The sequence below is a fragment of the Passer domesticus genome, chromosome 1, assembly GCF_036417665.1.
Source record: "Passer domesticus isolate bPasDom1 chromosome 1, bPasDom1.hap1, whole genome shotgun sequence".
Lineage (NCBI taxonomy): Eukaryota > Metazoa > Chordata > Aves > Passeriformes > Passeridae > Passer > Passer domesticus.
The window spans coordinates 94644707-94668729 of NC_087474.1; the positions used below are offsets into that span (position 1 = coordinate 94644707).

Sequence of the window (24023 nt, forward strand, 5' to 3'; positions counted from 1 at the left end):
AACTTCGGTCCTATTTAACATGATGTTTTAATGCTGTGCTGGAGCTACCTCCTAAGGTTTTCTGCCCTTGTCCAAACTGAGAGCTCTCAGCCTGTGGTCTAGCATGCTGCTTCTTATGCAGTAGACTTTTAAACACATTCTTCATGGGTTGTGTTGCTTATTTATTTGTTTTCTTTTTAAAGTAAAGCTAGCTTTTTCCAGCCACACCATGGATAGAGTCAGAAAAATGCAAGGAGTGGCATGGGATTTGCACTAGATTTATTTTGTTATTGTATGCAGTGATTTCTGGCTAAATAAGCATTAAAAGGCAAATTTCTGTCTCTCTGTCTTTTAATCTAATCCTGACTGGGTTTCAGAGAGTAAAAGGCAGCCTGCTCAGAAGTTCTCAGTGCTGTCTTGAGCACAGCACAGGTTCTCTGACTTCTGTACATCCAAACCAGAAACAAGTGCTCCTCCCAGTTTTTCAAATTAATGTTTCACGTTTTCCTGTGCATTTCCCTTTTTTAAGTACTGCACAGAGACCATACTCATCTCTCACCCTGGGTGTCCCATCAGAGCTGTGTCAGCCAGACCTTAGCAAACATGTTCAAGTAAGCTTCTGGGAGATTTCCACTGACACCTCTTACCAGCATTTGAATGAACAGCTCCATCACTATGGAATTAGTTATGGGTCAAACACTGAGGTTTATGAAGTTGTAAATAGCTAGGATTAGCTATTTTCCTCTCTTTACTAGAGTCTGCTTTTTATTTCCATAGCTTTGATTTGTTTTATATTATCAAAAATCACCAAAGAATTGCTAAGATTGATCTTACAACACTAAATACATTCAGCTAGAGATAACTTGGCCATGGTTAGAACTTTCTTTTCAGTATTCCTGAAACAACCTAACAAATGAAATAGCTGACTGCCATCTTAAAAACTTACCAGAGTGGAGCCTGCATCAGTGCATTCTGCATCAGTGACCAAAGCTGGCTTTAGGAAGCTTTCTCTTAGTAGGTCTACTAAGCTTCATGGTTATGAAGCTAAAAAGATATGAGGAAGACCAACTGTTCAGGTCCACCTGAGGCTTCCAGATTTTTAAATTTGAAGAAAGCTGGCCTTCAGGAGAGCTAATTTTATAAGGTAAAAACAACAAAGTAGCCAATAGGGTATTATGTATCTATGGACTTTGCTTTTTTTAGGGTCCTGCCTGGAAGCCTGTTAGAACTCTTCCTCTGAGCAAAGGGTAGCACAGGGAATTCCAAAGTTGCCCACAAATTCCTAGGCCAGCTGGACACAGCTCCATTGCATGGTGCACCCTGGGCTCAAGGTCTTTAACACCCTTTATGGTCCTAGAAGAAAACAGGGAAATAGTTGTCTAAATAAAGGAAAGCTGTGCTGAGAAGTTGTAAGGTCCTCTTTGTTAGAAAATGCATGTTTCTGATGTTTGAGGATTGCCAAGATGCAGGCAGGGATCGTGATGCTATTTTGGTTTTACCAGAAAACAATGAATACAGCTGAGCCTCTGATGCTAAGCATTTTTTTGGCTCATCTTTGGATTCCTGATGAGTTTCTAACCAGCAGCACAGACCTTAGTTTGCTTATTAGGCCTCATTAACTGATTGTTCAAATTGCTTCATGTAGAGCCAGGGCTGCAGGGTTGGTTTGCCCAAGATACAGCTGAGACTTGTTTTTATTATTATCATGATTTTCCATGTTTTCAGACATTCCAAACCATAACTAATCTTTTCTTTTTCTCTAGCATTTACTATGGAAAAGTTCTAGCTTTTTTCATGATGTTTCAAGTTCTGGTGACTTTCCACAACACTATAACAAAAGATTTGATTGTATAAATACTTAATAGGTATAGATCAAAGATATGGTGGCGGGTGGAGTTTATTTTATTTTATTTAGGAACTCTTAGAGTTGCTGTCGGTGTCAAATATGATGAGTGATATATAGGTATGAAACAGCAAAGTGGAGAGTCTCAACATCATCATTTGATGTAAGACTCAGGTTGTGGTATAGATTACTAAAGGCCCACATGAGAGAAGAAGTTCATTTCCTTTTTATTGCTGCAATAGAAAGAAACACTTCGGGTTTTTTTTTCCTTGATGTTTGTCTCTGGTTCCTAGTTTTAGATATTTTAAACAAGTGAGGCATGAAATTAGACAAAGCAAACCTCTCCAGGATAAACACGCAGGCACATATCTGTGGATGTGAACCTCTTTAATTCATGATACGTGTACACAGACATAGACATACACATGAGCTGAGCCACCTAGCGTTTGGGTGTGCTTTGACATTTAATGCCATATGATCAGTTACGAGAGAGATAATAATTTTTCACAGTTTGGTTGGTATGGGTGAAAATGAAAATGGGATATAAAAAAGAAGAGGTTTTGGAAAGATTGATCTATGAAATCATAGATCATGAAATGAAATGGCTTGGTAAGGTAGCCAAGGTATTGTCTGTTCGTAGCATCAAATCTTTATTAGTCTTTGGCAACAATACCATATAAAAATCCAACCTGCTATTTTAGGTTTGGAGCAGGATAACACATTAATTTCTCCATTGCAGGTAGGATTTGAAGCATTAAGTCAAGCAGATTCTAAAGGAGAACCCTAAAAGTGTGAAATTTGCAATCTTACTCTTTGTAAGAATATCTTGGAAGCTCCCATTGCAGTAGAGGAAAATGTATAAAATAGGTTAAGAAAAAAAATTTTTAAGCCATACCATAAAAAAGGACTGCACTGATATATAGATAGGGATTGACTGACTTACCGACCCAGTAAGTAATAATAACAAAGAAATTTAAAATTTACAACTTGATGAGTATCTCAGGTCCAGGTCCAATTACTGTTTCAAGTTGATATCAGCTTTTTTTAATATTAATTAAAACATCTCTGTAGATGTGTCAGGTTTTCTAGTAGGGATACTCTCTTCTGACTGCATGTCTTGCTGAAGGAAATGTTTTATGCTTGGTACACTTGCAGAGTCCAGTTAACAGCAGTGCACTTTGCTGGAAAGGCAATGGTAGATTTTCCAATTTGGACTTGAGGAGGAATCAAGAAAACACTGAAGTTTAAATGGATTATAGCTGCATGGCAAATGAAATCACAGCATGACTTAGCCTAATTATTTTACTTTGGTTTTTTCCACTGTGTGGCTTTCATGAGCTACCTGAGGAAATGCAATGCCAGACCAGGGTGTGAATGCATTTTTTTTTATCATTATGGTACTGTCTTATCCACTGGAGTGTACATGCCTTAGAGAGTTCACCTCTTCAGTGTGTTCCCAGTGTTTGTAAACATGATCCTCTGAGAACAGGAAAAGGTTTTTTACACACAGGATGCAAGGGCCAGGGTGGGGGCAGTGGTGGGAGGTGGGAAAGACAGCAGCTTGGTAGGATGCCATTTCCCTTTGAAGAGTGAATAACAGTGGCCTTCAACTGTTAACCAGTGTGTTCTTCCAAGCTCTGAAAATAACATTTCTTCTCTCTTTCTGTATATGTTTCAGTATATATTGGTCCAAAAGTCTGTCTGCATCATTATTCTGTTTCTTTACCTCTCTGCTCTTAGAAATGTACAAACAGCAGTGCTGTTCAATGATCAGAGAGTTGTGACTCCTGAAGTCTTTGCAAAGCCTTGCCAGCATCTTAAGCAATGTTCTGCTGTCTTGCTCTGCTTTGATGTGTCCTATATAAACCAACTGCAGTGGTTAAACAAGTCTGGAGGCATTGCCTAGGTATTATTTAGGTGTGCAAAGCTGTTGCTGACCATAATTTAGGGATAAAAAGTAACAGGAACCTAAAGATAAAGGACAGATATGAAAGCATAGTGAGTGTATGTACTTCACAGCATTTGACATTGCCTCATCTTCTTTCTGAACTGTTTTCTTTATTTAGGGCAGAAATACCAGGATCATTTCCTTTTGACCTTTGTAATTAGTCACCTTAGTCTTCCTGTATGCAAAAAGTCAGATTTTGAGGCTTTGTAAGTACATTGTTATCCATATAATTTCATGTAATTTCATCTTCACATAATTGTACCAACTGCAGTGGAATAGAAACAGGTAGTGGGGTTAATAGCTGGTTTCTTTAGTTTTATTTTAATGGAGGAGGAAAGTGTATTGCCTTATCTTTATACAGACTTACAAGTGTTGAATTTGAATTATTACCACTTTTAGCTTTCACCTAAAGGACTAGTTGAATCTGTTTTGGCAGCTAGGATAGAAAAAAAAGAAGAAGCAACAGAAGTGTACCCAAAGCATTTGTTTATTTTACAAGGATTTAGGAATTTGGTTATGAATTGTGCCATCTAAGCTATAAAAGTGGAATTGAACTCATAAATTGAAGAAAATGGCAAGCAATGGCAAGAGAAAATAAAATTGCATCTGCTGTGACTTACATCTTATCTTGATGGAAAATTTTTCAGGGGTTTTTTTGTTCACTTGAAGTTCAGGGATGCCGCTGTGCAGGAGGTAAAAGAGGTCAGAGGTTTTCAGGAGAGAGAGTGGAAAACAACCTTGAAAGGAAAGTTTATGAGATCAGCTGTAGTATGCCATTTAAAATAATATTGTGAAAAGGGTAATGGTGGTCTTATTTCACTGAATGTGGTTTATAGTCCTGGTTGGTCATAGAATCATAGAATGGTTGGTGTTGGAAGGGACCTAAAGATCATCTGCTAGTTCTCATGAGTTAGCTTCTATGTGCATTGTATGTGCTGACCAAAGCCTTGGCAGCCTAATTGTGGCAAGATGATAATTTTTTCAATTGTTCTATATTCTTGTTCATTACTGGTTAAATCCATTCTGAATTAAAATTATTTGAAGCATATCTTACCTTTTCAACATTTTCTTTGATGTGGAACAAAGGAGAATGTTTCTGTGCTCATGCTTATTTTGTTGGTATGGGGTTTTGTTTGGTTTGTTTGGGATTGTTTGCTTGTTTTGGGGCATTTTTTGTTCCTTCAGGACAGCCTTTGATTTTTCTTTTAGCTCTAACTTTATGATTTTTTTTGGAGACGAGGAGTGAGAAACTTGTGTTTCTGGGCTACAAGCTAGAAAGAAATCCTAAGTTCTTTCAAGCTGCCTTCATCAAAACTCTGCAAAGAGACTGAGGAGAGCCTGGAGAAGACAGACACTATAGAAAACCTTGTACACATTGCTCAGCTCCAGCGTCCAGTGGGATAGAGAGCAAGTTTTGGTGCTTTGAGTTCTTGTAGACTAAGAGCTGTTGTCTTCAGGGTGCTCTTACTTTTAAAATCATCCAACTTTTAATATGTTAGATGTGTGTGAGGTGCAAGGCCTGGCATCACAAGGACTCTGTCCCTGCCTTCAGCTAAACTTGTAGAAGAGTACATTTCTTATAATTTCTTTTCATCAGTCTGTGTTTACTAGTGCTTTTCTCTTTGCAGCTTTGAATAGCTATTTAATATCAGCTGGGAAAATTTGCATTCTGAAAAGGAGGGAAGCTAATCCTTTAATTCTAAACCCTTTGTCATTATTTTGTTTTGCTATCTAGTGGTTCTCTCTCCATAAACTGCATTTTCGTAGTCTTTTTTAATATGCACATTATTTTAAGGGGCTATAAATACTTTAATTTTAGTTGAAACAACAAAGCAAAACCTGTGCCTTAGAAGATGTTTATTAGTTGCCATGACCAATGACACACTTTATAAAGATTAGTGGGGGGGAGGGGTTGTTTATTTGTTTAGTTTTTTTAGCCTGGAGCAGTATTGCATTTTAAAGATGAAAATAAACAGAATGATTGTTTTGAAATTTTTTTCAGTCCTGTAAAGCTTTTGTTTAAATATTTCTAACCTGATGCTTTTGTCATGGAACTGAAGTAACCCAGGAATAGCCTTAAGGTTAGCTGAATGTATCTGATTCTTCAACATTAGCTGAAGGCCTTCCTCCTGCCACTGGGTAAATATTTGCCTTTTGTAAACGGGACAGTTTTCTCTGCTACTAAAAATCATGCTGGCTTCTGCAACCTCATTTAATTGGAAACCTCCCTATGAGTCCTTTTCTCTTCATTTAATTCCACTATTGCATTGACTACAAATTTGCATCTGTATGTGAGAGGGACAATGAACTTTTCCACACCATCCCTTCTCCACTGCATACAAAATGAACATATAACTTTGAGCAGTTCACATGAGTTCACAAACCTGTCTGCTGTTGTGTTTGAGCATCTGACTCTAGTTAGTGTTTTCCCATTTTGATAAATATTCATAAGGAAATGTTCCTTTTCTACCTTTTAGGAAAGACTTAGTTAGCAGGTACTACCTGTTTTGTTGGACAGAATATCTGTCCTCTGACAAGACTGAAATGGCTGCCACTGTTGCTTTGTTTAAAAGAGCACACATCATTCCTGCCTGTGAGCTTATCCCTCTCCTCTGATCTGTATCTGAGCCCCCTTCTGGGGATACTCAAGGACTCTGAAACTGTGAGTTTAGTTGCTAAAAGAGTGCTGAGCATCTCCCCTATGCGATCACTTATGTTCTTTGTGCAAGTTTCTCTTGACCACATTGGCTGCCCAGATTGGAGGCTATGCCTGCTTCTGTGCACACCAATCATCTCTGCTATCAAGTCACACAGAGCCAGATCCTTCCTCTGGCTTTTCCAACCACTTGCCATGTAGTTGCTGCCATCCTGCACTTAATATTAGCAAAAGAAAAGAGCTTTCCAATCAAAGCTCCTTCTGAGATTTTGACCTAGAACTGAAGGACCCTTTGAGGAAGGAGCCATTGGCGTGACAGAAGAATTATCACTCTGGAATCTCTAAATTTTTTTTTCAGCTCCTTTCTCCATGCTGTGTAAACTCCTGTTATTTTAGCCATGCCTTCATAAGGTGGAATAAATTCTCAAAGAACTCTTTCAAATTTATGAGATCCGCCAAATCAAATGAGTATTTAATGAATGATTTTTGCTATTTTGAGACGATTGAGGAGAGAAGAAATTTTGACATCACCAATGTGGAATCCTGGTGGGAGCTTAAACACAGCAATAATGGGGACACTTGTTCATATAAGCAATAGCTGTGCTGCCAGCATTATAGGATGCGTTGTGCTCTAAACAGAAAACCAAGATCCTACAGAGCTTCATGAGCTATTTCTTAAATCTGAGTGCTGTAGGACAAGAAGATACAGAAGTTTCCCTTCACAGGAAATAGTAGAGCTTGAGCTAGTAAGAAGGGATTATATGAGTGCTTCCTGGTTCAACTCTTTATTTTCTTTTTTCCAGTAAATGAGTAAATGTGTGAAAGTTGAGAGGTGTCTGTGTAAGGGAGGTATATATTTGTGGGCAGGACAGGGAGATGATGAGATGACAACTGAGATGGTTATGTCACTAAGCCACCTTAGGAATGGTTGAGAGCATTTACTCTCTAAATGTTTGCCAGTGTATTGGAAAAGTTCCAGGTGCTGCCATTTGCCTGGTTATTCTTTAACTCCACATAAATGCAACAGATTTTGGACTGACCTTTTGCATTGCACTCAATGAGTTCATGACCTCACACTGTAAATATTCATTATTCTTATAACATGGAAACTAATTCTAAATGGAAAAAAGCCATAGAGCATCCCTTCAGAATCAGAGGAAAGAAAACAAGCTATCAGGAAAATGCAAGGAATATAAGTGCCTTACAAACTTCATTACTGATTGTATGTTTTTGTTTTTGCATGGAGCACAACTTAATGGTGTATACATCATTAAATCAAGTGGAGAACTGTATCAACTGCAAATGCATCTTCCGTGAATCTGTTGGTTTGGGAAGGTGAAAAGCACAGATATGATGGATAGGAGGCAGACAGTACAGCTTTTTCATTATGTTTAATATAGTTTTCCTATTTTACTTGTGTGGTTTGTAGGTTGTGGAGGCTTTATGCATGACTTACACTTCTCTCCTGCCAGAATTACTGCTGAACTGAATCCTGCTTTTACCATAGTAATGACTCTACTGAAATAATTCTTGTACTTGCATCTGATAACTTAAATATTGCTATTTGCTAATAGTCCTGAACTGATTTGGTCTCTGTTATTTCTAACTCAGTAGTTCACCCTGTTCTGTTTTCCAGTTGAACTATTGGTTACTTAGCAGGAATGTTTTATTTGGGTTAATTTAGGAAGAGTGATGTCCAGTGCCAGCTGCCCCATGCCAGCACAGCGTGTACTGTCCTTAGGCCAAAAAGACACAACTTAATGACTAATGAGTTGAACATTGCTATTGTCATGAATGCTTTCCATTAATGCCTCTGCAGGTAGGGCAGCTGCAAATGGAAAGTAAAGCTCAAGAAAAATCAATAGCAGCTTTGAATCTTCAAATAATAGTAAAAAAATGTAAATAGGGGAGAGGATAGTAGTTTTATATCGGTAGCTACCCTTGTGCAAGCACATACTTAGCAGGAAGTTTTAGGTAGCTAATATAAGAGGCCCATAACTCCCTCATCATCAATCTCTTCCTTCCATTCCTAACTTCATTGCATTTCTTTTCCTGGGGACTCATGTTGTTTCTCTTCCACTTTCTTTCTTTCCATCCCACTGCATGCCTTTTTCCTTGGTCTGACCTCAGAGAGGACGAGTATGAAGAGGAGGAAGAAGAACAGCCAGTCACAGAGCCCAATAGTGAGGATGAAGGGGAGGAAGAGGCCATTAGGCAGGTCAAAGCCAGGTACCAGGATTCAGAATTGTCCCTCCACCTTTTCTTCAGGCTCTGGCGTGAACTCACAAGCACAGTGTGCAGCGGCATCCACCTTTTCACTCACATTCCTTGATCATCCGTTAAAGCCACCCCCCATTATGCAAAAAATATTTTTGCATTTAAAAGCTTTGGGGAAGGGGCTGGGGGGTGGCAGTGCTAATGGAAACACTTAATTATATAGGTTCAGTGCACTATGAGCTGTCTGAACTCACTCCCTTTAGATGATGCTCACAAATCCTAAAAGCTTTAGTGAAAAGCGTAACTTTGAGCATGGTTTGGTTTAACTTGCTAGTTAAGGCAATGATGAAACACTGCAATGCTTAGCTGAGGATGTTGCTTTGTTTCTTAGGTTTTCATCCCTGTCTTCACAGTACTACTTTGTTAGGAATATCTGTTGCTATGCAGTAAATTGACATTTTTGAATGCTGCCTTAGATTCCATATAAGTTTTGTTCATGTTTTAATACCAAAGAATTACTTTGAGGCAAAACTGATATACATGTGTATATAATATATACAAATATACATATATATGTATATATAAAATATTATAAATGCCTGCTTATCTGAGTATATACAGATACAAGCAAATCACCAATCAATATTCTTCATCACCTATCAATACTCTTGTGTAAAAATTTTCCACTTATTTCTGATATATATATATATATATATATGATTTTGGCATTTGGCAACTTGATCCTAATAAACTGAAAGCAAAAAAATACATTCTTTGTTCTGGACAGTCATTTGATTTAGGTTAAATTATTTGGCTTTGCAACTCAGCAAATGAGATTGGAATTTATTTTTTTAATAAACCACATTCATGCAGACACTGTACAGCACAGAAGGAAGAAAGGAAACTGTTTAATGTGTGAATTCCAAAGAAAATACTGTAGTTTTGTTATTATTATCTTCCAGTCTGCAAATCTTGCCAATGGCTGCCTGAAACTTCAAAATTAAGTGATAATTTCCTCAAATCTGATTCTTAAAAGTCAAAGCTAAGACACAAGTTACTGGTAAATCTTATGAGTATACTAAAACACTGCTTTAAAAAGTGAGGAAGAGCCTCACTAAGAAATGTGAAGAGCATAATGTGTTTTTAGATCATTGGTCTTTTTAAGACAATTATCTCTTTAAGATAACTAGATGATATTCCCTTACTTTCCTAAGTACCTTCTTTCACTGTCTCTGCAGCATAAAAAAAAATCTGTAATGTGGCTATTTGTGTTAGATGCTGACAGGTAGGACTGGCACGGCTTCAGTGTCTCCTGTCAAGCACAGCAGGTGCGGTAGATGAAAGTTTCCAGATTTTCCATTGTGAGAACAATTACCTGGTATAAACCTGATGATTAACTGCATAAGATCCCAACATATCTAACATAAATTGTGTTTTTGTTGCCTATGCTGTGCCAAGCCCACAGTCCTCAAATAAGGACTGTGCCTTCCCTGCCAGCTGGGGGATTGCAGAAGTAGTCTTAGGAGGATGAAATCAGCCACATCAATGATCCAGACCAAAGCCCATGCACAGTGATTGTGCTGGAGTTACTAGTGAAAACAGACACCCTGCAGTGCAGATCCCATGGCTTTTCACCTGCTTTGTGCCTTCTGTCACTCACGAACGTCTGCCTTCAGTAGAGCAAAGCAGATGTGTTTTCTCTTTTCTTTGATGCAAACTCTGCAAGTCTCTATGAAAGACCAGCCTGGAATGCTGATACTCAGAGAAACCAGAAATTAGTGCCTTCATACCTAGAAAAAATATCTGTTAAGGTGTTGCTTTTGAAATAATTCTAAACTTGAATTTTTACAAATCAGTGCTAATTGAGTACTTTTTTATTTTCATCTTTGTTGGATGAACATTTTTAGTTAAAAGATCAGATTCCCAGGGTGGATGATAGTCAGATATCACATAGTCCAGATATCTATATAAGATCTCTGGACTTGGAGAAGCAGTCCTGCAGACTGTATCTTGAAGCATCTGTACTCCATGGAGTATTTTCCAGTGTGCTCAGTCTGCTTTGTACTGCTCTGACAGCTATGTTTAAAACCTAGCTTGAAATATATGAAAATTGTTCCAGAAATAGGTGTGAAAAGGCTCATGAAAATTAGTTCTGAAGCCTATAGGATAAATCCCCTCTTTTCCTTTAGAATGAGTTCTTCTTTCCCCCAGTCCTTCCAACCACATGAAGAATCCCACTGGGATACAAAGATGTGAGTTATCTTTATTTAAAAAGATGTGATGATTGTCTAAATTTTGGAAGTTTTTGTTCGTCTAACTCTTCTTCTTTTTTTTTTTTCCCTGCAAGTGATACTATCTGTGATCTCCCTTCACCCCATTTTTCTCTCTGCTTCCCTTTCTAATGATTTTTTCCTCCTGCAGTGAGGTTCCAGATGTTCATGAGATTGTGAAGGAAAGCTTTTCACAGTGTTCTGACTCTTCAGCTGTCTCCAGTGCCATTTCTCCAGCTGAGAGGCCTCTCACCTGCTCTAGAGCAAAGAGCTTTTCTAGCAACTCCTCTTCTGTGCCTGACTCATCTGTCTCTCATCATAATTCTGTCCTTTCATCACCATCTTCACCTGCAACAGCATTGCTGAGCTCTCCCCAAAATTCCTCAGCATCCATTACTCCAAAGGCATCTCCAACAGTGGAGAAATTACCTTATGTACCACACACTCCTTTTCATCTCTTCTCATATGACTTTGAAGACTCTCCAGCATCTGTGAAAGAGAAGGAAGCAGAAATGATGAGGGAAAACAGGTAGATTTTATATAGCATACAATAATTTTTAGATAAATGTATAAAACCTTTCAAGAATTTTACAGTGCTAATAATGCTACTCTATTTGTTGTATTATTTCCAGAACATGTTGTACTAATTTTAGCCATGTAAGCCTGTATTTTCATTTGCTGACATCATTACTCTTCTTCCAGGTCTGTAGTTAATAAATATCCTCGCCTCCTCTGTAAAGCAGTGGGCAAATAACCCTTGGTTTGGGAGATCACAGAAAAGAGCACCATTTTGCTCTCATGTACAACAGTGTAATTTGCAGACATGTTTTCATGAAAAATAATGAGACTCTTCTGTTATGAAATCAAGAGAGGTCAGATCAGCACTTGAAATTCAGGGGTGAAGTCCTGGCTTCAAAGGCTGAGCTGCCAAATCATAAATTTGTTGTTTGATTACAGTGCATGTCCATCTCATGTGCAATTTCAGCTCATGCTTGTAATAAGAGATCTATAAAGATAAGAAAGCACTTCAGAATAGACAGTTTTATCTCCACAACATCTGTTGAATTTACTTGTTCCTCATGCATTTATCTTACTTTTTAAATTTAATTTCCCCATCCCATCCCTCTAAAATAAAACAAAAAATATTATTTTGTCTCATCTGTTTTCTGACAGTAAGTAGCACTAAAAACAATGACAGAGAATCACCTTGAAAGAGGTTGATGATTTTTTGCTGTCTCTTACAGGTGTTAGTGTTGTTTGAATTAGGTACTGAAAATGTACATTTATACTGCATGCGTATTTATTTCTTCCTCTCTCCAGCAGTCCTTCTGAGTTTCTGCATGTGAACAAATGTTTTGATTCTTTTGATCCTTTTAATTTTTGATCTTTCTCTCCTAATAGGTGGGTGTGTTTTGTCCCTTTTTCATTTTTGTGAAAAGTCTGTAAATCCAAGTAGTTGTTGACAAGTGACTTAGTTCACATATTTTTCCTTTACCTGCAACTTGAACACTGGAATTCCTCTAAATTTACATTTTCCTTGATAGGTGCATTTTTTCTCTAGACTTCTCAAACTCGTTTATTGGTCTCCCATTGCTGCTGCTGTTATACTTTAGAGGGTAGATTCCTAAATACCTCCTGCTCCTCCAACATTTAGTATTTCTGCAGTGATTTTTCTTTTCCTCTAACCATCTTTTCTGCTTCCATTTAGGACAGAGGTTCAGGGGTGGGGATGGGGATTCTTCCAGGTTTATCTGGAGGAAAGGGAGGGCAAAGGCTGCACAATTTATTCAATAATATGCCCATAAAAGAGCATGTCTTGAGAGTGAATGCTGCTGGATAAGACTATTGCATCCACGCTGGTACATGAGACAAGAAGGGAAAATGGAAGCAATAGTCAGTATCAGAAGAAGGTTGGAAAGATAAACTTTGTGTACAGCATAGAGACTAACCCTCGTATTCTAGTCTTGCCTTGCTCCTATTACAGCAACTCAGTGTTCCTCTAAATTTCGTAGGATGTGGTGTCCAGTCCAGTCCCTCTGAATGTGATGTTTTTAATTGTTGACTCCATAGGAGGTGCATTCCCTCCATTTTCATGAGAGTTATCTTGGGACTAACTGAAAACCCTTGGTCTGAAAAAGGGCTCTGCTCTATGTCAGCTTTTTCATGGGGCAGAGGAAAAGAAAAGCACATGTAATGGTTGATAAGAAAGTCTCCTTGCAGTCAATCGAAATGGAAATGGAGATTTCTGTGTCAGGAACATACCAAATGAGCTCTGAGTTCTTATCAGGACAGTGGAGTTTACTCATCTGTAACTCAGTACAGGTACAGTCAGAACATTTCCTGGGATGAACCTGTGGGAGAGAAGACCCAAGCTAGGTCTGTGCTACCAGGGAAGCTCCACACTGTCCAGTCACACAGCCTCCAGTGGACCACTGTCTCTGGTTTGTAGTTAGTTTTCTTGTAGGGCAAGAAGGCCCAGACAGCAATTATTTCCTGCAAAATTCCTTTTGTGGCTCAGAAACATGCATGTTAGAATTTTTTTCCAAGATTATTTCCCTGTTGCTGGTCAGTATAGTGTCTGAAAAAACAGATGAGGGATGGGAGGTGTTTTCTAAAGCATTCACCTGAAATTGCTGTTTCAGAGGACGCGTTCTCTAAAGCATGATCCCTTACATTGTAAAAGCACCTCGCTGAAATCTACTCTGATTTTGACATGGGCCTTGGCAGGCAGCAGTGCTGTTGAACTCTAAGGAAAAACTTGAAACTTTGAATGAAATTTTGTATGGCTAGATGAGTGTGCTAAATGGAGCTGAAGGAAACCAACCAGGCTTTTCAAATAAAATTGCTGAGTGAAATTACTGATGTGTGCAAGGGAAGAAGCAGCAGAGAAAAGATATGGTGAAGGAGAATATATTATATCTTGTGAAGTATAAGGAAAATTATGTTGCTCTATTTCCTGAAATGAATTTTGCAATTTGGATGAGTTGACCCTGCTGAGTAGTGATCTTCAGAGCACCATATGCTTTCCATGTGGGAAAATGGCATTGTCTGTGAACTGTATTAAAGAGAGAAATATTAGCATTTTCCCAAATCAAGAATCTTTTTTCGACATGCTGTTTAAGTACAATGGTTAAAAGGCACAGCAAAGCAACACAACTGAATTTCCTACTCAGTACAGGAGCCAGGATGAAAACATTGATAGAAAGGACTCTGGGGAGGTGGCCATTCCAGGAGTCCTGGAAACAATTTCTCTTTGATCAGTAAGCTCACATTGAAGTGAAGTGAGTTTATGGGTTTTTTTTAATGGAGAGAAGGGCTGATAGAAATTTCTAAAGCCATGCTTCCGGAGACATGTCTTTTTAACCATGGTGATGATTTTTTACAGGCATTGTAAGAAATGGCACATAAGCTCTTACTTATGTTGGGGGAGGGGAAAAAAAATACTGCTGGCTTTAATTGAAAAGAATGTGGTTGCTTTTCCATTTAAAATACAAGCATTTGCAAGTCATGGATCCCATGTTCAGATCATGTCTCAGGAGTGCTGCCATTTTCCTTAATTTTAGTAGATATGGATACTGCTGTCTTGGGCTGGTTTGATCCCTTTTCTAATGGCTGGATCACTCACAAAACAGCTAATAATTCTGAGTAACTGAGCAGTATTCAAGTATTCCTGTTCTGAGTTGTCACCTGGGAGGACCATTCAAATCTCTCATTATTTTCCTTACCAATAGCTCACTGATACATCATGTATGTTGATGCCATAGTTGATATTAAGAGTACATGATTGGTTGCATATTTGGAAATAGAGCAACATTTTCAGAAGGTCAGTGTTTGAAAAATTCCGGGGTATGGAGTCATTATCACCCTGTAAACAAGAGGATTTATTATTGCTGACAGTTTTTTTTTTTTCTGTCTCTCCCTTTCTGCTTCTTTTCTTCCCATTTCTTCAGATACAATAGCTATGGCAGCAGCTCTTACTCTTCTCCACGACCTTATGCTGGTGTGAGTGCCCCTACAACACCCACTACTCGTTATGGGACAACTCTGTCACCACCTCAGGAGACCAAATCTGACAGGTTTGTAAATTAATCAGTGTTTTCACAACAGTTCCTTTGCAGACAGAATGAAGGAGATAAATGTAAGCTGTTCTGAATGAGTACTGCAAATAACTTCTAGCCAGATTTTTTCTAACATTGGGGGAAAATGGAAAAAAATCTAAATGTGTTCATTTCACACTCATTCTAAAGCCTTTCTGTCTGACTTGGTGTTAAAGGTTGGGTGTATTTCCATCCCACTTCTGTTTCTTCCACTTAAATGGATAAAGCAGAGTTGCTTCACACATAAGTTGTTCTAAGTATTAAAAGGTGAATTAAAATTTTCTTTCTTTCCATTTTTAAAAATAAATTTAGATAGATCTATTTTTACTTCTATCCTCTTAAATCAACTGCAAAATCTTGGAAATGTGCTTAGCTCAGAATTTCCTAGGCCATAATTTTGTCCGTTCTTGAAAATATGTGATATATCTCATTGTATTTCATCAAAAGCAAAATATTTATTGCTATAGCTAAAGCAAACTCCTAATAACCAACCAGTTATCAGCTTGCTTTTAGAAAATAATTTAAAGGGGAAAAAAACCCAAACCAGAAAAAAAATTGTTTTGAAGAATCAAAATACTCTTTTGAATTATGTAAGGCACTAGAGGAAGAAAAAAGATAGGAAAATATTATGGATACTTGAAAGAAATTCTTGGCAAGAGGTTTGGACCATCAGAAATTAACTATCTGTTACAACCTGAGAGTAAATGACAGCTTCAAAGGATATCATGCTGATTTTAAGAAGGAAAGGTAAAAGCTTGTAATTAATTTAATTTAATAATATGATGCAATAATGTATATAGTATCCAGTTAGGCCAGATGGGGTTTGGATTGTTTGTTTTCAAATTGGCCTCTAATATGCAGTTTCATAAAAACTGCATATTCCACTCTGTTTTCTGAACTTAAGGTTTTTTACAGAACCCTTTTTCTGCATTCCAGTTAATTTTTGTTAATGACTCTTTGGTTTATTTCTGTATATGTATGTGTGTTTGTGTGTGTGTGTATATATGTTTGAACCTTCCTAATGCATCACATCCTTTCCAAACTGCTGCTCAGAATGGTTCCAGTTAGATTCTTCCAGCATATATGTATTTGTAGCCATGAGGTATTGATTTAATCTTGTTTTTTCAAGTGAGTAATTAAATTAAGTTTCTCTTTGGAGAAAGGCATTGTTTTTCATTTGCTCATCTTCCTGGAGTACCTTGCCTCGATTTGTCTTTCCTGATCTCAATTAAATTATTGCCAAGTGCAACCACAATAAAAAAACTCCACACCAGCATATTCACCCCTGTTTACCTCAGCAAAATTGATGCAAGATAAGCAAGAGTTAAAAGTATCCCGCTGCTTTGGAAGTTTAAGATTTTCAAGCTCCTGCTATTGTAAGCTTCTGATTGCTACTGTGGCAAAGAAACCCCAAAGTGGTCAAACGCTGAGATGGCTAAAGATGGTTGGGCTTGTCCTGCAAGAGGCTGATGGTGCTGGCCCTGCTCCAGTGAGGAAAGCCAGCTTTCATTTCGGCATCTGCGTAAGTGCCTTGCTGGTTTGGAGCCAAAAATGCCTCGGCCCCACAGGATGAAGCTGTAAAATTTGCAGATTCATGGAGAGTCAGGCCAGAGGGGGACTCTGCAATCATCTGTTGTGACCTATAATGGGTTTCACAGAAGCTAAATGAAAGACCCTTGTACTCTCATGTGTTTTCAAGTGGCAGCACATGATTTCTCCTGAAAATATTCCAATATTTATTATCACTGCTAGGAAAATATTCTATATTTTGAAGCCGTTTTTTCTAGCAGCATCTTTCACCCAACACACCTCATCTTTCTTTTTTCTGGGAAACTGTAAAGTGCTCTACCTTCAACCATCAGATCTGTCTTGCATGTTGTAAATGACTGAACACAGTCCTCAGCATCACATCTCTGTTTTTCCTTCAAGTTATGTTTGCTGCTTTTCACCTCACATGATAAAAATCTCCGTACTCCTGTTTAAATTTGCAGATTGCTGTTCATGGTAGGTCATGAACTCACCAGGGTTTCTGCATTTTTTATATTTGAGTGATGTTACAGCCTGATACTTCCTATATATGAGTCTCTGAAAATGTGTGTACACCACTGCTGCGTGTTATCTGCAGAATAGATGCAGTTATTTCTTTAAAGATAATTAAGTTTCCAGTTTCAGATGCCATGTTGCATTCTCCTGTTCTTTTTGAGAGTGCTGCCACTGCAGATGTATTCTGCAAGCTCTAAAGAACTGACAGCTTGAAGAAGGGCAGAACCCTCTCTTAATTTCCTTGTCCTGAAAGATATGCACTGAAGAAATGTCCATGTAGAGACTGACAGATGGAATTTGCTTATTGGAGAGTAAGCCATGTAGTGCATGACACAATGCTTGGCACTAATTAGTAAATGGAAAGTATTGTGGAGGTTTTCACAGTTTTCTATGAATGGTGTTTTCCTCATATTATGTAAACATTATTTCCTACCTCCTGATAGTAAAAATTTACATGGATTCAAACACCCAAAAAAAGTTAAAAGATGGGGGTTTGCGGGGAGAGGAAGACTTTTGATAAGAAGCAGATGCATATCTAAGGTTAGCTCTAAGGTGTGTTTTCTGATTTCAGCTTATGCTACAGTTATGCAAAGACTTCCCAGAAAGATTCCTGTCTTTTATCAGGCCGAGAAGAGCTTCACATGCAGGTCCTGGTACCATTTATCTGACCTTCGAGAATGACGAGGAAGGAAGAAGCGGCATTTAGAGCAGTGACCAGCACAGTGATTCATGCGCCATTCAGTTGCCCTGACAGGCCTTTCAAACCCTTGGCTGCATATTGCTTATGTAAACAAAAGCTACAACTTAGGTGGGAAGAAGCAGTGTGGTTGACATTTTGACATTCATACTTCTAAAACCCTCTTTGGCTGAGATCAGTAGGGAATCATAAGAGCAGTATAAGTCTGTGCAAGAGTAGCTGAATTTTGTTCTTTGAAATCCACATCATCTATATATTTCTGATTGTACAGCAGAAGAAAAGGCTTACTTTACCATTTCTAAATACAGCTGCAGCCTTTTGGCAACTTCTTGCAAAGCTGTTGTTCTCTCTCATTTTCCTGGGTCCCCTGTGGAGAGCCATGTTTGTGAAGTGCATATTGCAGCCATGGGAATCCTGCTGAAGAAGGGCAAATTGCAGGGCACTTTCTGTTCAGCCCTTTACTGGGAGAGAAGAAGGAGTGTGTCAGTTCTCTTGTGTCTCTCTGCTTGTGAAAGTCACTCCTAATGCATAAGAAGTATAACCCAGTCTGCCTGGTTTCTTTCTTTTTTGCTCCATAAATACGCTGTTCCCACTCTTCACAACTTAAATCACCAATTAACTCTTTCTCCCCAGTTAATAAAAAAATTTAAAAATCACTCTCATAACCTCAAAAATTTTAATAACAAAGAGGAAGAGCAGTGCATGACTGAGACATATCAGGGGAAAAGCATTTTTCTGTCCCTCAAAGTTGGCCCCTTGCCTGGGGGCAGGTGTTGTAGGACTAGTCTGTATTTCCATGCCTTATGCTCACACCTATGATATTTCTGTCTAGCCAGACTGCTTTGTCAGACTCAGAATCTAAGACAGTCACTCAAATTGAAACTGCAGCCTGGAGTCTGCCACAGGACATCAAACTTGTTACTTGCAAAGCTTCACACCCCCTCATAGTGTCCTTTTGCTGGTGAAGTGTTTGCGTTGTTGATCATGACTATCCTTAGAAGAGATCATGAAGGAGTGTAACTTCTCAGGCAAGAGCTCCTAAATTCAGCACCAGCTTTAATTCATTCCATTACCAAAAAAAAAATTCTGCTGGTGTGTTTTCCAGGGTGGGTTTCTTCTGATGCATTTGCCTGGAGGTGGTTCCCCCTGGGCTGGACAGTCCAGCAGTAGTGCAGTCAGCCTAGCTCAGAAAGCCTTCCTGGGGCACTGTGTGCCAAAGGAGCTGGAGTTCATGGTCTCACCTCTATCTGTTAAATCAAATGCCAGAAAGTTCAGCTTGCAAACCTCCACTTCTTCAGGCTCTTGGCCAGTCACTGTGAACTTAGTCTCCACCTCTGGCTGGTCCCTCAGAAGTTCTTCCAAATCTCCAATCCTGGTAAAGGCCTGCTATGGTGTTTGCAGATTATTCCTGTTTGAAGCATCTCCAGCTTTTCTAGAGCGTTAGAAAATAGGCTTAAGAAATATTAAATATATTTCACATTCTTTAATATGTTTTCCATCTCACTTACTTTGTGATCTACAGCAGTGTTACCTTGGGCTCCCATGATGCAGGACCTTGAATATTGAATGTTCATTTCCATGTTCTTCTATATGTTTTAAAGGAAATGTTCCTTCAAACATTTATTTCTAAAACAGGTCACAGACAGTGAGATTAGCATGCCTAGATTATAGGTGGTTTTTTTTCCTCTGACACTTAAACATCATACCTGAAGCATAAGCATAAAGTGCAGCAAAAGTCTGCAGATACTCTTCTTTTGAGTTTTATTCCCTTTCCAGGTGCCTCAAATAGTGATTTGCTGGAAATCTGGTGCTTTTGTTCAAATTTCTCTCTTTAAAGCAAAACCAAACTCTTTAAGAATGCCAAACAGCTTTCCAGGTAGATTTTCTACTAAAATTAAAGGTCTCAATAATTGACAACACCAGGGAGATGCTGCTGGATGAAACTTCTTGGCAGGTTCTTTTTTTTTTTTTTTTTTTTTTAGCCATTTATCACTAATTTGTGCTCTGCAGTTCCCTTACTCCAGCTGTTAAGCACTGAGGTAAAGCTCTCCCAGGAACTGCTTCTCTTTCCTTGGCTTTCTGTTCTTTCTGTGTGTGCTTCTGGGCTCTCAGACCAAAGATCATGATGATTTTTCCTTGTGGTAACTGCCAAGCACATCTCTCACTAACATAATGAGGAATGGATAGCTTGGTAGCTGATAATAGTAGCCCAGAGCAAAAGCCTCAGCTTTATTGCTGAGATTTTAAGCGGAAAAATGACCTTAGGAATTACTTGATGATTTACAGTTTGGGAAACAGTAGTTTGCTACAGTAGCACTGGCCTAGCTGCTTGTCAAACTACTGTGTAAGCAATATTCCTGATTGCAGCTTTGTGGACTTCATCATAGGGCATATGTTTAAACAGAAGCATGAACTGGGTCTGGTTTCAGACTGCAGTGTTGCAGGCTGAATATGCCATGTGCTGATGCTCACGGCTCATCCTCCTTGCCTTGATCTATGCCTGGGCTCTGCAATTCACTTCCAAGCAAGGTGTAACTCACATGAGAATGAGAAGCTGCAGGTTGAAGACAGAAGCACAATGCAAAAGCTGCACAGTTCAGCTGGAAGAGGAGAGTGTATGTAGAAAGTCCTTGTGCATTGCCCAGGCTTTGTGTGCAGCTCTGTCCTGCTGCAGCTCTAATTTGGGTAGTCCTCTGTATCACTTAAAAGTCTAACATAAATCAGTTCTTCTCTTAGTGATTCTCAAATTTCTTTCTTACAGGAAGCATTAGTAGTTTTAGCTCTCAATTTTATGTTTATTTTTGAGAGAATTTTTATAAAGATTCCTTAAGTAATGTTTAGTCTGTTTGCAAAGTCTTATATCAACATGCTTTTGAATTTGCCATGTCATGTAGGGAGACATAACACACAGGGAGCTTCTTTAACTGTGAAAAGCAATATGGCTTTTGGCAGCTTTGCCTCCCCTTTTGTCTCTTTCTAAGCTGGAAAATGGATTTATTTTGTTAAAGCCAAGAGACCTTTAGAGTTACTTAAGGCCAAGTAGGAGCTGCTGACTGTTGTACCCTCGCTGTAGCATTCCCATGGCTGCTGGAACAGGAGCACTTTGCAAAATTAGGTAATTAGTGCTTCCTTATTAAAGTTATTAATTATTCTGCCCCATGTTGTATTAAAGACAATCCTGAATATTAACCTTATGACCTAAAGGGATTTCCTCTCGTAAGTCATCTGTTAATTTTTTTTAGCTCATAAAAATATGCATTTGTATTTTGTATTCTTCCTGTAGATAACCATTTCTATTTAGCAAATTTTAAAAACCCAACTAAACAGAGGGAAAGGCAGCCACAAAATAGTATCTCAGAATTTAGGTGAAAGAAGAATGTTTGAAGTTCAGGATTTCAGTTTTACTTTCAGTAAAACAGAAATATTTTCTTCGGTTTGCAACAAGATTAGAGTAATTTAGGGCACATAATCCCCTTCACAATGTATAGTCCATGATGGAGTATTTTCAGAAAACTTCAAGAACTTGCAAAAAAAATGTGAGAGGTCTTACATCTACATCAATTTGTGTTTATAATAATGATTACTGATTCACTGCTGTGTTAAATGCTGTAGGTCAGGCTAGCTGAATTTTTATTCAGAAGAGCTTTGGCCTATGGTCAACCTTTTGGCTTTGTATCCTGTGCTCTGTGTATGTTTTGCCTTCTTTTCTTCCAACCCGCCCCCCCCCCCCCCCAGTTCTTTCCTTCTCCTATCTCTTCTTCCAGTAAGATAAGTTACTAATGACCCCTTTGGCCCTGTGTCCTGATTCCATGTTGAGGAGCTCTATTCACAGATCCACAGACCTAGATGCTTTCTGGTTGTGTATTTTCTCTCTGGAATGAGAAAGTAATAACATAGCTTGTTTAGCTTTTACTGGTTTTAGCAGCAGGCATAAGAAAGCTTTTCTTAACATTTTTTATATTAACAGTCCACTCTTAATAGCCTTGCATTCTCTACAAGACTAAAAATAGTAGTCAGAGTAAGCATCCTTCTGGATTGTATTTGTGGAGCTGAACAAATGGTTGATATTACCAGCTGGTAACATATGACACCAGCACTAAAATGCTAGCATATATTAGCTGTAACCCCATTTTGCAAGTGATCACTCTATTATGCTTTCACTGAGCATTCACATTCTCTTTACTGTTAAAATCTCTTATCACCTTTGATTCAATGCCAGAAGTTTTTTAGCCTTTTTCTTGCTTATCCATTTTTAAAATGCAGCCTGCAGCAATAAGACCTAAAAATTCATGAGGCCTGAAGGCACTGTCACCCTTGAAACAGCATCAAAACAACAAAATTACCCAATGGCTAAGCCCAAGCCTTCCCATCAGCTGGTTTGCTCAGTCATGCTGCCATTTGCAATTCAAGTATGCGCTCACTGAAAGGGAATATTTACTTTAAGTGTTATTGCCAGGGAGATACAGAAACAAAAATCGGATTTTGTTGACAAACTGTACATAGCCAAATCCCTTTTCAAATTGATTAGAATGTGTGAGGAATACCTCTTAATGCTTGCTTTTCCTCTGGCTGCTTTACAGGTTTGTACAACCTGAAAGTGACCTGCTTACCCAGGTTTTTATGCACATGTGGAAAATTACTGATTGACTTTATTAAATACTAAGATCGTGCATTTCCAGTTGCAGTTCACATTAAAAAGAGTATTGGTGCACCCAGACACCAATTGAGCCATGGTGTTTGATATCTACAGTGAGGCTGTGAGTTCATGAGGCTTCATAAGGCAGCTGGTCTCTGCGTTTGGTGTGAGGTGTGGTCCCTGCCGAGGGCAGATCTGTGTGGTTGAGTGGGTGTAACCACTAAGCGAGCACTAACTCAGCTACAGCAGTGCTGTTTCTTTGCCAGCCCTTTTCTAAATGTGACTGAACACCCAAAATCTTGACTACTTGTGCTTTAAGAAGTCAGTGTCACACAAGGGGTCAGCTGACCGTGTTCCTGTCTGTTTAATTATGGCCTCTATGTACAGAACCTTCTGGCATCTTGGACTGTTAGATTTGACCCTTCCATGCAACAAAGTGTTGTACACAATATGGCTGTGTTTGGGACAAAGGAATTGAACTGGGTATGTGTGTTCACAGTTTGTAATTCAGCTGAAGTACACACTCATAACCAGTGAGAAATACAGAAATTCCAAGTCTTGACAAATTGTTGTTGGTTTGATTAGTTTTGAAGAGATGGCCAGTTAACATTTTCAGTTCTTTAGATAGTGGCTTTTCTTCTGGACAAACGGTTGTGGATCTTCTATTTAGATTGTGATGCTGCTCTTCATACATCTGCAAATTTTATCCCAGTGAGCCATGCTAGCCAAGTATGCTGGATCAAACCTCCAAACAAGGTGTGGAGGTATTTTACTACCAGGGTTAGCTTAGAATCCTGTCTGCAGGACTAAGCTGTGCATCTCCATGTGATTTCCCTGTAATCCCCTGCATGAGAATGTGCATTTATTGTAGGGCCTCAAAGAGCTCAGTCAGCGCTGAAGGCTTCCAGCCTGCTAGATGATGTACAGACCTACAATCACTCTTTTGGTCTCTCAGCATCACCCCATCCTTCCCCTTATTTTCCTTCAGTCTTCTTTTATGCCATACCTTCCTTTGACTCTAAATGGAGTTTGGAGACTTCATGGCAGCTGGGCAGGGTGGGTTATCAAGCTGAATACACAAAACAGAAAAACAAAGACTTGATAGGGACCCTCTTTTGCAATCTCTCCTAGTTAATTTCCCTATATCTTCACATGGAGGCACTGTTCATTTTTCCCCTTCCAAAAGTAATTTCTGCTGTTATATCCAACCATGTAGCCATGGTTTTTTTGTGCTACTACAGGCATGGAGCTCTAGCTTTTGAATTTTAGTACAGTGATGCTACTGTTTTTGCTAAGAGCTTTCTCTTGAAACATGCACTAAGAGGTCAAAAGTTAAAATAAATTTAAAATATGCTCAAGGGAAAATTCACCACACGTACTTGACTGTCAGGGTTTGAGGATTTTTCCCCCTTTTCTTAGTGCTGAAGCATATTAGAGATTTTTATGGTTTTGAGTGTGATCCAGCATTGATACTGTAACTTTGGAGGAGTGCCAGCAGGGACTCTTACAGAATATCAAGTTTTATACCATCTTATGTAATGTTTATGCGGGTGGGATATGACATATTAAAATTCAATTTATTGAAATTATTGACATTATATTCATGCTGCCCTGCTGCCACTGGGGCTAAAATGGCT

At 38.7% G+C, this 24023-nt stretch overlaps 1 protein-coding gene across 6 annotated transcripts in view; it reads left to right on the forward strand.

The window, feature by feature from the left end:
- Positions 1–24023, forward strand: part of FHOD3 (formin homology 2 domain containing 3) — a 371712-nt gene that overhangs the window by 265315 nt on the left and 82374 nt on the right. For 3 of the 6 annotated variants that reach the window (XM_064429718.1, XM_064429729.1, XM_064429739.1), the window contains exon 11: positions 14864–14989. In XM_064429718.1, coding sequence (XP_064285788.1) covers positions 14864–14989 — 126 coding nt within the window. Of the gene's footprint in view, positions 1–8556; positions 8656–11064; positions 11443–14863; positions 14990–24023 lie in introns of all 6 variants that reach the window. The other 3 variants (XM_064429703.1, XM_064429694.1, XM_064429712.1) reach the window with 2 other exon arrangements.